Source organism: Lactuca sativa, chromosome 4, assembly GCF_002870075.4.
Source record: "Lactuca sativa cultivar Salinas chromosome 4, Lsat_Salinas_v11, whole genome shotgun sequence".
Classification (NCBI taxonomy): Eukaryota; Viridiplantae; Streptophyta; class Magnoliopsida; order Asterales; family Asteraceae; genus Lactuca; species Lactuca sativa.
The window spans coordinates 156,541,090-156,556,064 of NC_056626.2; the positions used below are offsets into that span (position 1 = coordinate 156,541,090).

General features: G+C 34.3%; 3 protein-coding genes across 3 annotated transcripts; 1 reads left to right on the top strand and 2 right to left on the bottom strand.

The window, feature by feature from the left end:
* The first annotated feature begins 862 nt into the window (after positions 1-862).
* LOC111915316 (protein STRUBBELIG-RECEPTOR FAMILY 7) lies at positions 863-5,365 on the top strand. Its single transcript, XM_023910982.3, has 14 exons — positions 863-1,462; positions 1,864-1,996; positions 2,093-2,164; positions 2,254-2,319; positions 2,406-2,477; positions 2,562-2,633; positions 2,730-2,801; positions 2,877-2,942; positions 3,053-3,115; positions 3,192-3,502; positions 3,589-4,150; positions 4,396-4,665; positions 4,748-4,904; positions 5,016-5,365. The coding sequence occupies exons 1-14, from the start codon at positions 1,381-1,383 to the stop codon at positions 5,154-5,156; spliced, it is 2,139 nt and encodes a 712-aa protein (XP_023766750.1). The 5' UTR covers positions 863-1,380; the 3' UTR covers positions 5,157-5,365.
* Positions 5,366-6,845: 1,480 nt separating this feature from the next.
* On the bottom strand, positions 6,846-9,941 carry LOC111915317 (26S proteasome regulatory subunit 7 homolog A). Its single transcript, XM_023910983.3, has 10 exons — positions 9,742-9,941; positions 8,841-8,922; positions 8,664-8,755; positions 8,489-8,566; positions 8,351-8,412; positions 8,119-8,263; positions 7,802-8,020; positions 7,537-7,718; positions 7,276-7,451; positions 6,846-7,197 (listed from the first exon to the last, which is right to left on the bottom strand). The coding sequence occupies exons 1-10, from the start codon at positions 9,826-9,828 to the stop codon at positions 7,040-7,042; spliced, it is 1,281 nt and encodes a 426-aa protein (XP_023766751.2). The 5' UTR covers positions 9,829-9,941; the 3' UTR covers positions 6,846-7,039.
* A 1,151-nt stretch (positions 9,942-11,092) lies between these two features.
* On the bottom strand, positions 11,093-13,665 carry LOC111915318 (O-fucosyltransferase 36). The gene is made up of 3 exons (XM_023910984.3): positions 11,882-13,665; positions 11,540-11,789; positions 11,093-11,453 (listed from the first exon to the last, which is right to left on the bottom strand). Exons 1-3 carry the CDS (start codon positions 13,144-13,146, stop codon positions 11,277-11,279), a joined length of 1,692 nt encoding a protein of 563 aa, XP_023766752.1. The 5' UTR covers positions 13,147-13,665; the 3' UTR covers positions 11,093-11,276.
* Between the last annotated feature and the right edge of the window lie 1,310 nt (positions 13,666-14,975).

The window sequence follows — 14,975 nt, forward strand, 5'->3', positions numbered from 1 at the left end:
AGCACAATATATAAGTTACCAATTACATACCAAGTTACTCACAACCACATAGATGCTAAATAAACGATAACATGTATTATCCTGTCAAACTAATGAACCTAACATGCCATTTTAATAGCAAATCGTGAAAAAAAAAATCATTTTTTTTAACACCCATGTCTCCTAAGATGTTTGTACACATAACTTCTCATTTAAGAGAATCATTCATTACCAAACTCTTTGGTATTCCATCATCTCATTAACAATTTTATTTAAAGACATTGGACTTTTTTGGGTTGACGAAGTACTTTCAAATTAATTAAAAAATGGTATCAAATATAACAATTTCTCTGTAAAAGTTATAACTTATGATATGATACATAATTCAATAGAATGCTTGATTAAACGTAAAAAATTAACTTAAATGTAAAATTATATATTTACTAAAACCAATACAACCAATTTCATATAATAGTTACAACATAATAAAAATACAACTTGAATAATACTAATAAAAAGTTATAAAGTAAAACAAAACGTCATATTATTTCATCTTCACGTATGACATTTCCTTATCAACTGTAAAGTAATTTTTTGAACTCTAAAGAAAGCAATGGAATGCGATTTGTTAATTTGTTTGGTGTCTAACAAAAAAAAGTGCAGCAACTGTCGGTGTAGGGCTAGGGATTGTCAAACTTTCAATAGGAAAAGAAGAAAAGGGCAAGGGCAGATTCGTCCTTTCCCACCTGTCACAGTCAAACAAAACACCATTTTCTTTACAGGATTCCCGTGACCAAACTCAACCTCGGTTGTAACTTGTAAATTTTCCGACTACATAAATAAATTATAAATAAACCCCTTCACCAACCAATCAAACTCACCCAAAATTTCTTTCTCTTAAAATCAAATTCACCTTCAAAATCTTTATTTACGTTCAAGATATTGGGAACCCAAATAATTTCATATTCATTCAATTCTCAAGATTCCATTCCTATTTTCATTGTGTCAGTAATTTGGAGTTTATTTATTTATATATTAATACTGCTTCTGGTGGGTGACAGTAATAATAGATTATAGATAGAATGAAAGTATGTAATTATGTATAATATATATATTATATACCGTATCTAGATCAATAAAAAGTAGAGTATATTTCAATGGCTTTGGATTCTTGAAGGCGTAGAAAAGATCGTGCCTGCCAGCTTTTCCCAAGAATGAAGAATGGGTACCATAATCTTTTACTAGAAAATTAGTATCCCATCTTTTTTCTTCATTACTTCCTTTTTTTAAATCACTCACAAGAATACCAGAAAAAAGAAAGGGGAAAAAGGATAAAATCAAGCCTTCTTGAAGCTGCGAAAAGTTTGGTTTTTTCTGAAGGGAGACAAAAACACAGATGAGATGAGGGTGTCGACACCATTGTTGTTCATCTTTCTTGTTTTGGGTTCGAGCTCCATTAATGGCGACACAGATCCAAATGACGGTTTGTATTTTTCCTACCCAACTCCAGTTAAACTTTACTTTTTTGTATATTTCGACTCTGGGTTCATATCGGTTTTGATTGTTTTCAAGACATTGTACCAAAGTGTTTGATTTATTGTAACATCAGACATTTTAATCAAATGGTATTTCTTTATATATAAGGTATTTGATTAAGTAGTTCAAGATTTCTAGATCACCATCGCAGTTTTCGCAGATGTGTGATTGCTAAAAAGAGAATATTTTTTAAAGCTTTATCATTTATGATGCTTTATTGCCACTTTGCTATATGGATGTATGATATCATTGTTCACTATGTTGTTTAGAATTTGAAATTTTTTGAAATACGAGTTTGGTTTATTTCATGTTCATCTTCTAATTTTATCTTGACTTTATTAATTGCAGCTTCTGCTCTGAGAGTTATGTATCAGAGCTTAAATTCTCCAGGACAGTTGACCAAATGGACCGCAAATGGCGGCGATCCTTGTGGAGATCATTGGAAAGGTGTTACCTGTTCAGGTTCAAGAGTCACAGAAATGTAAATGCTAAATTTCAATCCCCAAATCTGAATATTTTTTTTATATATTTTTTGTTTTGCAAATCTTTTAACTTTTTTTGAGGTTTTCTTTTTCAGAGACTTATCAGGTCTCGGGTTATCTGGTGGAATTGGATACCAGCTTACAAGTTTAACATCATTAAACAGCTTGTAAGTGCCATTTCATTTAAAAAAAAATAAATGTTAATGATTTTTTTTTAGAAAAATCTGATATATTGTGTTTTTATGTGGGATTGCAGTGATATAAGCAACAATAATCTTGGCAACCAGATACCTTATAACCTTCCTCCAAATTTGCAGAGATTGTATGCTCTTATTTACATTTTTACCCTTTCAAATTTTCATCTTTAACTTTTGTTTCAATCCTCATGGTTCCCTTCTTGTAATGCAGAAATATTGCTGGATGTGGTTTTAGTGGCAGCCTTCCATATTCTATATCACTAATGAAGCCTCTAAAATACTTGTTAGTGGGAAAAATCTATAATCTTTTTCCCTCTTATATAGTTGTGGATATATTAATAATATTTTCATTCTTATTTTTAACCAGAAATGCTGCTCACAATCAACTTAATGGTGAATTGACTGACATGTTCGGAAATCTTCCATCTTTATCTACACTGTAAAGCTTCAAGATCCCAAGTTCTATCCTTTTTTTTATTTTATATTTTCATGACTATTATTTATCTAAAGATTTTAACAATTTGTTATTCTTCAGGGATTTATCTTTCAATACTCTTACGGGTAATCTTCCTCAGAGCTTCAGCTCTTTATCTAGTGCAAACGATATGTAAGATTAAACAGTTTTTCATGTTGGATTTTGTTATGAAATTTATTATATCCTCATCTTCTTATTTTGATTCAGGTATTTGCAAAACAACCAGTTTACAGGAACTATTGATGTTCTTGCTGATCTTCCTCTTAAGAACCTGTGAGTAATGAATATTATCCTCTATTAATTAATATCATAATCTGGTTTTCGTAGAGCATTGATTTGACTTTTTTTTTTTTTTTTTTTTTTTTTTTTTTTTTTTATATCAGGAATGTTGCGAATAACAAATTCTCCGGTTGGGTTCCTAGTCGTTTGAAAAACATAAATCTACAGTAAGCATCTGATCATGAATGGCATATCTGTAATAAAATCGAATTCGAATGTTTAATTTATAAATTTGTATAACAGAAAAGACGGAAACTCATGGAACTCAGGGAATGCACCCCCACCTCCACCTGGTTCACCTGCATCTGGAAGTGGGAATCGGAATCGCCAACCGAGTGGAAACGGAAACCCGTCTACAAGCAACTCCGGTAATGGCGGAAAGAAATCCGGTGTCAGTGGTGGCGCCATAGCCGGAATCGTGATTTCCATTCTGGTCGTTGGTGCTGTTATTGCATTCTTTTTGGTAAAGAAAAGATCCCGAAAGTCACGTACTGACATTGAAAAAACCGAAAACCAGCCTTTTGCTCCTCTTGTACAGCCACAAGGAGTTCAAGGTACACCACAGACGACACTCTCCAAAGTTTTAACTAACACTTTCTACACTCTATCATCTTCTGATACTTTTTTTATCCCATTATAGAACTGAAGTCTGTTCAAGCTTCCTCAACAGCCAACACAAAAGCATTCGAAATCCCATCAACCATAAACCTAAAACCACCACCAATGGAACGCCACAAATCATTTGATGATGATGATTACACTGCAACTGCAAAACCTGTGGTTCCTAAAAAAGTAAGCATAGCTCCAACGAATGCAACATCCTATTCAATAGCAGATCTTCAAATAGCTACAGATAGCTTTAGTGCTGATAACCTTGTGGGAGAGGGGTCTACTGGACGTGTTTTTCGTGCTCAGTTTGAAGATGGAAAAGTTGTTGCTGTGAAGAAGATAAATTCATCTGCTTTACCTGGTCGTTTATCGGAAGATTTTATTGATATAGTTTCAGATGTATCAAGGTTACGTCATCCAAATGTGACAGAGCTTGTTGGGTATTGCACTGAACATGGGCAGCATCTTCTAGTATACGAGTTTCTTAAAAATGGTTCTTTGTATGATTTTCTGCATCTCTCAGATGAATACAGCAAACCGTTAACATGGAATAGCCGTGTCAAGATTGCTTTAGGGGCAGCACGAGCATTGGAGTAAGTTTTTATGTACAAAAATTTTACTAATGCCTTTCTTACTGTTGGGAAAATAGTCTTAAAGAATATACGTGGAAAACTCCAAAACCGAAGAAAAACCACGGGCATCCAGATAGACATATTCACTATATAACAAATTGTTACAATCACATTGGACTCCTTTTTCACAATCTAACAGTGTGGGATGAATTCCTAGTTTGATATTATTTAAACAAAACTCAACACTGACATGATTTTCTCCACAGATATCTACATGAAGTATGCTCGCCATCCATTGTTCATAAAAATATAAAATCAGGCAACATTTTATTGGACTCAGAGCTCAATCCTCACCTCTCAGACTGTGGTTTAGCAAGCCTTGTTCCAAATGCAGACCAGGAATTGGACAACAATGGTGGTTCTGGATACAGTGCACCAGAGGTTTCCATGTCTGGTCAGTACACCATCAAAAGTGATGTCTATGGTTTTGGTGTCACCATGTTGGAACTGCTCACTGGAAGAAAACCATTTGATAGGTAAACTTATCAATAATAATAATGATACACTTTTTTTTTGTGTGTGTGTATAATTATATATGATGGTATTTGATTTGCACAGTTCAAGGACAAGATCTGAACAGTCTTTGGTGCGATGGGCAACACCTCAGCTACATGACATTGATGCTCTTGCAAAGATGGTTGATCCTGCACTCAAAGGATTGTATCCGGTTAAATCCCTCTCTAGGTTTGCAGATGTGATTGCTTTATGTGTACAGGTAATTTATTTATTTTTTGATAAATATTTGTAACTTTTATGTCAAGTTTAAGAGATGATGCATTATATAAGATTTAGACTGATGGTGTTTGATTGTGGATTGATGTGACAGCCTGAGCCGGAGTTTAGGCCGCCAATGTCTGAAGTGGTTCAGGCGTTGGTTCGACTTGTTCAGAGGGCAAACATGAGCAAGAGGACTGTTGGTAATGATCGATCTGATAATAGCCAGGATGCTCAGGAGTTTGAGGGTTAATTGAAGATGTGCAAATGAGATTGAGATTTAATTATGGAGAGGACAATTCTTGGGGAAATGGAGTTTGCTCATTTGTCTTTGTTGTTGTATCTCTTGTGTCTACTGTGTCGGTTTCTTTTAATTATATTGTGTTGTTGGATTTCATGGGATTCTTTGTAAAATAGTGAAACGAATTGTTTATATACCACCAAGTTAACTTCATCCGTAAATTTGAGTTGTTTGTTTGTTTTGTTTCTAAACCCTGTGGTTATGTTGGATGAATATTCACATCAATAACGTGCAATATAGAAATCTTTTTGGATGTTATTCTTAATCCAAGTGTCCCGTATAGGCTTCAACCATCTATGTTCTCGTTCAATGTTTTTCTTTGAATTATATTATTTTACCGGCTATTTCTTTGTTCTTCTTGAGTTACACAATCAAGAACCTTGTCATTGATTTGGATATGCTTTAGGGTCTGGTCTCTTTATTTTTCTTGTTCATCTTCTCTTCTTCGGTCGGAAGTGGTCAACATAAACTCATTTCTTTCTTGATGTTAAAAAGACAAAAAAAAAATCACAATGGGTTAATTTCATAAAAGACCTTACATTTTATATTTTTTTTCCTAATTTTTTTTTTACCCCATAACCAAACAGAACAAATATAATGTATAAATACTAAGATAACAATGTCCAACAAACACAAACAATATGGAAACAAACAACAATAACGAGACAAGAGATTTAATATGGTTCTACAACCGAACAGAATGTGTACATCTAAAAGGTGAGATGATATCATGTATGTTACACAATCATATTGGGATTACTACACTTACAAAGTGTACAATTGATGATCAAAAGCAAGAAAAATCATCAAAAATTGTGTAGGAGAGAGAAAGAAGAACTGACCTAAAATGATTAAAATCTGATTTTTTTAAAGAAAAAAATATATCTAGAGAAAATGACGGTTTGTTATTTCAGTTGGTCATTCGGTAAAAAATCGTCACTTCAAGTGATGACCAAGTGACAATTCTTGTTTGTTTCACAAAATCCAAATCATGACCACTTCAAGTGGCCAGCAAATTGCGATTTGATGTTGTAGAGAATTTCTTCTATGATCTTCAAACCGGTTGTGTGTCAAAAATCACAACAATAGGCAAAACTAGAACAAGACTTATCAAAATGATAAAATCACTAGATTGTCATTGTCCTATAATGTTGCAAATATTTACAAGTTTTTTAGTATATAATAATTATTAATGAAATATTTTTTTTAGTACATAATAATTATTAATGAAATATCCTTGGTCAAAATTAAGCAGGCCCCTTCTTTTTCATCTCACTTCGTCGTCTCCTCCGCATCTTCTTTACCACTCGATAGTAAGCCTTTATCGTCGGAAGTGTTGTGGGCATTTGATTTTGTGTCGATTCACTAAAATCTTCCTGATATGATCCAACAATGATCTAAATAAGAACTCGAAATCTTAAATAAACCGTGTTTGTGGTAATGTCTTAGATAGCTTACCAATTTACAATTTGATTTTTGACATTGTTTAAAAGATGGAGTAAAGATCGTGATTTTTGAGGACACTTTCGTCAAGCCTTGGACATTATTAAACTTTATTTATCTTTAATCAAGAAAAAAAATAGCCATTTAGATTTCAAGCAATCAAAGGGGTATATGAATATCCATCAAGACAAGATTCACTAAGCAAACACAAATATAACATTAATCAACAGTTTGTAGTTTGTTCGTTCCCATCTCGCCTTAAAAAATGTTCAACTAACCACAACATAGGCAATATGAAAAACACAAGACACAATCCAACATCTCAACAACCTTAAAAAACATATAACAAGTTCATGTCCATGTCTTTGGTTTCCTGCAGTCAAATCAGTAAGTTAGTTGTACACCATGTACTTGGGTGTGGCACTAAACTTCTGATACCCCTTAATCACTTTATTAACCGCATCAAGAAAATCCTTCTCAGTCACTGTCTTCCTTCTTGCTCTAATTGCATACATTCCAGCCTCAGTACACACACTCCTTATATCAGCACCTAAATCACAAAACCAATCCCTCAACTTTAACTAATTAACTCAAATCACCCCCCAAAAGAAAAAAAAAAAAAAAATACCCGTAGAATTCGGGCAAAGACGAGCCAAAAGCTCAAACCGAACATCCCTTTCACAGTTCATAGTCCGTGTATGAATCTTGAAAATCTGTGTCCTACTTTCCATATCCGGAAGCCCAAACTCCACTTTCCTATCCAGTCTCCCAGGTCGCAAAAGCGCAGGGTCCAATGTGTCAGGTCTGAAAGTATTCAACCAAATATGAGGAAAAACAAACTTACAGGGTGTAAATTGTAAATATTGACTATATATATATATATATATACCTATTTGTAGCCATGAGAACTTTAATGTTACCACGAGCATCAAATCCATCGAGCTGATTCACAATTTCAAGCATGGTTCTTTGAACCTCATTGTCCCCACCTGCCCCATCATCAAATCTAGCACCACCAATTGCATCCACTTCATCAAAGAAAACAATGCAAGCCTTTTTGGATCTTGCCATCTGTCAAATCACAAGAGAGAGTTAATTAAAAAAGGGTGTGTTTGGTAACAAATTTGAAAAGTATAGGGACTGTAAATGTAAACCTGGAATAATTCGCGAACCATGCGAGCACCTTCACCAACATACTTTTGAACAAGTTCACTTCCAATTACACGAATAAAACACGCATCAGTTCTATTAGCAACTGCTCTTGCTAAAAGTGTTTTCCCAGTTCCAGGTGGGCCATAGCAGAGGACACCTTTTGGAGGGTCAATTCCAAGTTTTACAAATTTCTCGGGGTGGAGCATGGGTAACTCAACAACCTATAAATCATAAATTATTATTAAAGTAAAGATTTTTGGTTTGTATTTAATATGCATAATGGGAATGTATACTATAAACAGTTATAAACATAACATACCTCTCTCATTTTCTCAATTTGTTCTTTACATCCACCAACATCATTGTATGTGACATCTGGCTTTTCTTCCACTGTCATCATTGTTACACTGGGGTCAATCTTGGGAGGTAAAGGAATCTGAATCTGGTATTTGTTTCTGTCAACACTGCAAGAAAAATAGAGATCAAAATCAAAATATGAAAGAAAAAAAAAAGAATTAAGAAATTGGATGAATATTGAATAATGATGTTACCCAACACGCATGCCTTCTTCAATATCAGTGGGTGAAACTTTGTCTCCCAATCCAACAACAAACTGCAGATTTATAGAAACATAATGTTTGTAATTTCTGTTTGTAATATTTGTTTAAGAAGTTGTATAAAGTACACACCTTTGCGATTTGTTTGACATTGATAACGTATTTGGCATCTTCAGTGTTGGGGTTGATAATCTTTGTGCATCTTGCTACCTGGTTGCAACAAGATAATAAGGGTTATTGTTATTAAGTGAAAAGAGAGGATAAGAAAATGTAAAGTTTTTTTTAATGATTTTTATAGTAGGTGAACCTGAAGAGGTTGTTCCTCTTGCATCATTTGTTTATCAGAAACAAGATCCCATTGGCTAGGTGCAGCTAAACCAGTGTCAGACTCCTTAATACCTACCAAAGTTAAAGGAGAAACAAATTCAGGATAAATCTTGATATAAAGCTCAGTTGTATCAGAAATGAGTTATAATAAACATACCACATAGATCATTGATCCTTTTGGACATTTCTTTCACATCCTTCTCTGCTTTCTTGATGCTATTGGAATAAGGCCCGAGTCCCTGTATTTACATTCCTCATTGAAGTCAGTTAAGTATCCTTGGATATTTTTAATTTTTAATCAATAAATAAATGAAATCCATGGGGAAAAGTGCATGCATTGCATGCTATTGAGCTCTAGTGAAAAACTTGCTCCTGTCAATGGACAAGGCTTTATAAAGGAGCCATCTTGTATAAAAGTCATTGCAAAGACTTGTTTTTATGTTTAAAACTTCAAACACAGTATTTACCACAATAGGGAGACCACAATGCACCAATAACTATTAGATCAGTGCCCTTAAATTCTAGTCAGAAAATCAATGTCAAACTAATTTGAATAAACTTTGGACAATGGTACATGAATCCCAAATCCCAACAACCGAAGCCAAAATCAAACCACAAGGGGACTCAACACAAACAAAATGTTCATTCTGTTTACCCATTAACTTAATTCTTACAGAATTAAAACAAAATCTATAACTTATGTAACAATTTACAGCAAAAATATTACAAAAGCCGTGCTTCTATCCACATGAAAACGGGTTAAAAACAAAGGCAGCCTTAACTAGAGCTTATGTTCATCTAATTGCTAGCACTAATGTCAGATAAGCAATCCCTCAAAGAACTAACTCTTCGTCCCATCAACAATGATTTGGATACAGTGAAAATTAAAGATTATCTACTTTGAGCATTTGGGTAAAGAAGTTCTAAGTCCCTGAATCTATAACAGCAGAATTTCGTGAAATAGTATTGCTAGATAAGTAATAAAACTATTGAGGAACTGCATAAATAGCATCGAAGAGCAACTAGGTCAAATTTGACAGAAATGAGATTTTACTCACATAAGTTTTGAGCAGAGCGATGTCGTCTTCATCAAGAGGTCGAGGGTTCTTCTCGTCCTTGATCTCATCTTCTATGTCAGTCGGCATCCCTTCTTTTCTTCTCGCTTCTCGCCGGAAAGAGTGTCTGTTTTTCCAATCTCAGGTGGAACAAATACTTGTCTTGAGAAACAAATAAACTCAGAGACAGAGAGGGGCTTGATTTGAAGTTTGAGCATTGTGTATTCTTATTTATAATTAGAAACGTTACATGAATACCCCCTTGGATTTTGTTATTTCTCATTCTGATCCCTCAAGTCATTAACTCCTGTTTCTAATATGGATTAAGTACTCCATATCCATCCTAAAACAAATGTAGCTATTATTTCATATAAATTCAAGAACTCTTGTTTGTTTTTTTTATTTTTATTTTTATATATATAAATTAAAATGGTGAGTTTAATGCTTTTGGAAAAGATTCATTTGAGTCTAGATTTCTAATGTCTTTGACATTGCATTTGAGGTTGTACTGCTAAAAAATCAAAATCATTTGTAAGAAATGTTTATTAGTTTGTTATAAATTATGAATTGATACCGCTAATAAGTTTTTTTTAATGGTATTAATGTATTGACTGAAATAAATATTTTTTAATAGGTTAGTTCACTTATTTGAAAATGCATATAGTATTATAGGTGGAAACTACATTATATTTTACCATTGTTTTAACCCCAAAAAGTCATATGAGTTGTAGCATTGTTTTTCTTTTTCATTACCAAGCAACAAACATACAAATTTATCATTTTTTCTTTATTGGTCAATTTTACTTATCAGCTTATTGTGTTTTGTTACCGCGTAAACTAATTTAAACATTTTTTTTTTTCTGAATTTCATTTTAATACCGCATAAACTAAATCCCAAACACCCCCTAAAATGTTGTATGTTATTCCGAAAAATACATTGAATATGCAGTTTTGAGTTTGGACTTTAGGAGAAAAAAATAAGCAATTTTCACTTGCATGTTCTTGAGTGGAAAGAAATGACAATAAAATTGTACTATGTCTTAATTTTTTTCCTTTCTTCTTGAGTCAATAAGAACGGAAAAAAAGTGATGAATTTCCAATTAAATCCTTAGATTCATAAAGATTTGTTTAATATTGGAGAAAAATGTAAATAATGTTATTGAAGAGTAAACACCACCTTTTATCCACCTTAAGACATACGTCCCTACAGCTTTTTTCAGCAAAATGAAAGTACTAATTCCATGATATAGAAGTTGAAAATGAAAATGCTATAAAAAGGAAAAATGAAAGTACAACACTATAATAAGAAAAAAGAAAAAGAAAGTACATTGCTATTTCTTTTATTTAGCCCAAATTTAAAAAGAAGCTCTTGAACTTGATTTAAACCCAAACAAGGTTGCACCACAAAAACACTCAACCAAGCTCCACTCCAAATTGAATCAAAAAATGAACAAGTGTACACCAAATAACAAGTTCTCTAAATCTAACACTATCCTCATCATATCTTACAATATAAGTAACTTTTACTAAAATACCCTTCATTCATCTCCTGCAATAAAATTTGGCAATTCACCCTCACACAAATACTCATCACATACAGAGGCTGTCCCCCACCCTCTTCTTAACCGAATAATATCCTCTGTAAATGTCGACCCTGGTGCTCCAATGAACACACCAGACAATGCAGAAATAGTCTTATCAAGCATCGCCTCCACCTGAAAACCATCAAATATTTCACCCCATCTGTAATATGTAATCAACCTTCATATAAAGAGAAAACAGTTGATAAACATATACTAACCTGAGGATCTCCATCAAGTTTTTTTCTATACAATAAAGCATCCCATTTTTCAGCTGAATTACGAGGTGGACGTGTAATAAGCGGCACAGTTTTCCCATTTAATGTAACAAGTGATTGCAATAAACCAGTTTCACTCTCTGCAGCATCTGTAGATAAATATATTACTGGTATATTGGCTCTTTCAACAAGCCGTGTAATACATTCAGCAGCTTGAGGAATTGGGAAAAAACAGCTTGGATTCTTCGCATTGCTGAAAAGACAGTTATACTGTTATTGTTATACAACATTTATGCAAACCAATAATCAATATGAATATATTTTGAGTTTTGATATACTACATACCAAAATTTCAAGAACCCATGTCGCCTGAAGTGAAGTGCAATGAATTTATCTCCTAAAAATGTTTGGATGAAGCGTTGAGCAGTTAACAAGATAACTCGGCTGGGTTCGATTAATGTCTGACAGATGTGAGCAATAGGGCCACCTGGTTGCATCACCCATTCTTTCTCCACATCAGCAAAGAACACGTCTCCAATGGCAAGAACATCATCGTTGGTGGAGAACTTTTCGATTACTTCTTGTTTGGTTCTGTCTGTTGGCTTCTTTACATCCTCAGTCCATACTGTTTTAAGCTCGCTCATGGAGACGCCTATGGCTTTTAGCTTCTTTACATGCTCATCGTCAACGTAACAAGGTTGGGGTGATGAGAAGTAACAGAGGACTTTGTCTATGTGCATATGGTTTTTCTTGCGATCGGAAAACTCTTCGAATGTGATTACAACTTCTTTTCCTAAGCATTTGTTGATGTGATCGATGTCTAGCACTCTGTTAAACTCGTAATCGACTTTGGAACTGGGGATGATTAAGATACGGTTGAGTACAGCAGCGAAGAACATGTGTTTCTCTAAGCAAATCAAGTGGTTGGACATTTGGCCTGATGTGCAAATGGCGAACAGATACTTATCTTGTTTGGGCTTCCACTCGATTGTTCTTCTTTGTGATAATCTCTGATCGACTTTCCGGCAAGTAGTTAAACCGGAAAGAGTAGGGTCTGTAACATTATGGTCATTGGAATCTAACCAATTCCCAAACTGATGAGACGACAATAACGCTTGCTGAATTTTCTTATTCAATGAAATCTGATCAATAAGAGCAGATCTAAGATCTTGGATTGAGTTCGAGGAAGTGGAAACGGAAGTGGAGTTCAAATTGGGCATTGAAGTACGGTTCCATAAATCAATTAGGCCTGATTGCTGCTGTTTTAACAAGTATAAAGCTCGTAATTCGGACTCACGCATCAAATTAGAAGCAACCGCACCGGTTTGGAAAGAATCGGAAGAGGGATTTGTGCGGAATAGGGATTTGAAATCGGCGGTGAAATAAATGAAGATGATGAGGAGAGGGAGAGTAATAGCGAAGATGTACCTTTTATTGAAGATTAAATTGCGAACATTGTTAGATTGAGAGGAGTGACGGGGGCTCTTGAACTGGTGGTGATCGTCTTCGTCGATCTGGAAGGTGGAAGGGCGTGGAGATTTAGGAATTGTGTCATTTTGATGAATTAAATGACGGCGATCTTCTTCGTCGTCGGAAGATTCTCTATCCATTATTGCTGTAACGAGTGTAAGCTGCTGAGACTGATTAGTGAGTAGTAGTGTCACAGTGGTGGTGGGTGGCCGGCGAAGGAGGAGGAGGGAGGTGAAAGGTGGTTAATAGTGTGAGATCCGGTTGAGTTGTTACGCAACATCATTGCTAGAAAGGGTGTAAATCAAGAAATTTATTAGGTAATTTCTTCTCTGGCATCCAACCAACCAAACCGTTGCTATCTCGTATTCATAGCATCTTCAAAAAAATAAAAAATAAAAAATAAAAAATCTATAATTTTATTCCATATACAGGGCCGGTAGCCAGGGCAAGCTGCGTCTCCGGCGAGGCGGCGACCACCTTAGATTCTTGGGATTTCCGTTTGCGAATTACGAGTGGAATTGAAGTATTTCAAAAATAATTGGAATCAGATTATCATTTTGCGTGAACAATTGAAATAGATCACCGACTGTGGTTATGGTTTGGTTTGAAATTTTTAAAAGTTGGAATCCGATGAAATTTGCCGATTGATAAGACTGGTAGGTGTATTGAGAAAAGGATAAAAAAATGGCGTTATAAGAAGTGATGGTGGTAACGGAAACAACATGCATGCTAATAACGTCTAATAACAAAAACGACGGACGGTGTTTGCGTGTTATAACACCTAATAATGTCCTTTGATGCGTTGCCCATACCCACCCCTCTAATGATATGTATCACCGATAGAGATGAAAGTGGGTCTAAATCTGGTCCGATTGGACTCGGACCTGGAAATCCAGAAAACCAGAATTGACGGATTATAAGATCCGAGAACCGGACCGATATAAAAGAATTGGTTTCGGGGTATCAGGTTGGATAAAGTGGTTATGAAACTGGTTGAAACCGAAAATTACAAATTGGACCGGTTTTATGTATTAGACCCGGATGGACCCGGAAATATAAATGCAACAAATTACATATTAGCTTCTCATAAAAAATAGAAAAATAAATACATGTTAGCTTCTCCTGCAAAGTGTGAAATAATAAATACATAAGCATAACATGTAATGAAAAGGAAAAAAATAGATTTTTTTGGCAACAAGCTACGGATTCACAACATTTTTTGGAGCTGCAATCTGTATCGACAACAAAATGAATGCAATTTATATTATATTTTTCTTGACGGCAATCAGTAATTAATTTTTATAAGAAAATATTGTTGCTTCATGCTCGGTTGAAACAAAATAAAAAAAATGGCAAGTTTTTTTTTGAGGGCGGTTTTCCTCGATTTGTGAAGGCAAAAAGAGAAAAAAATGGCTAAAAGCTCTCGTAATATAACAACAGAAAATGTTTTTTTTCGTTGCACACTCTCAATTCATGGGTAATTTTTTTCATTTAGCAATTGTTTGGGACTGAAATATAATGTTTTCCTTAAAACATTATTGTTATTTGTCATCAGTTATACAATTGTTTTGCAAGAGACGGAGACATTGCAATATACTTTATATTTTGCTTGTGAAGGAAGGTGACATAGGAGATTGATGTAAGGAATAAAAATTGATATGTAATAAAAAAAACTCTCTACATTCGGAATCTTTATTAGCATAAACCCAGTTCCGGCCCAATTATCCGGTTCCACTTCTTTTACCCATTTCCGGTTCCTTTGCTCGGTTTACCCAGACTCGATAGAACCATACCTGAAATACTCGAAACCCAAATAAAACTATTATTAAAACCCAAACCGGTTTAGTATATTCCGGTTCAACCGATTTCGGTTTTCCGATTTTAAATCTCATCCCTAATTACTAGTATAGAGCCCATGTGCAATTGTGTTTTGTATAAATATGGCATATTTACTTATTTATTATTGTAT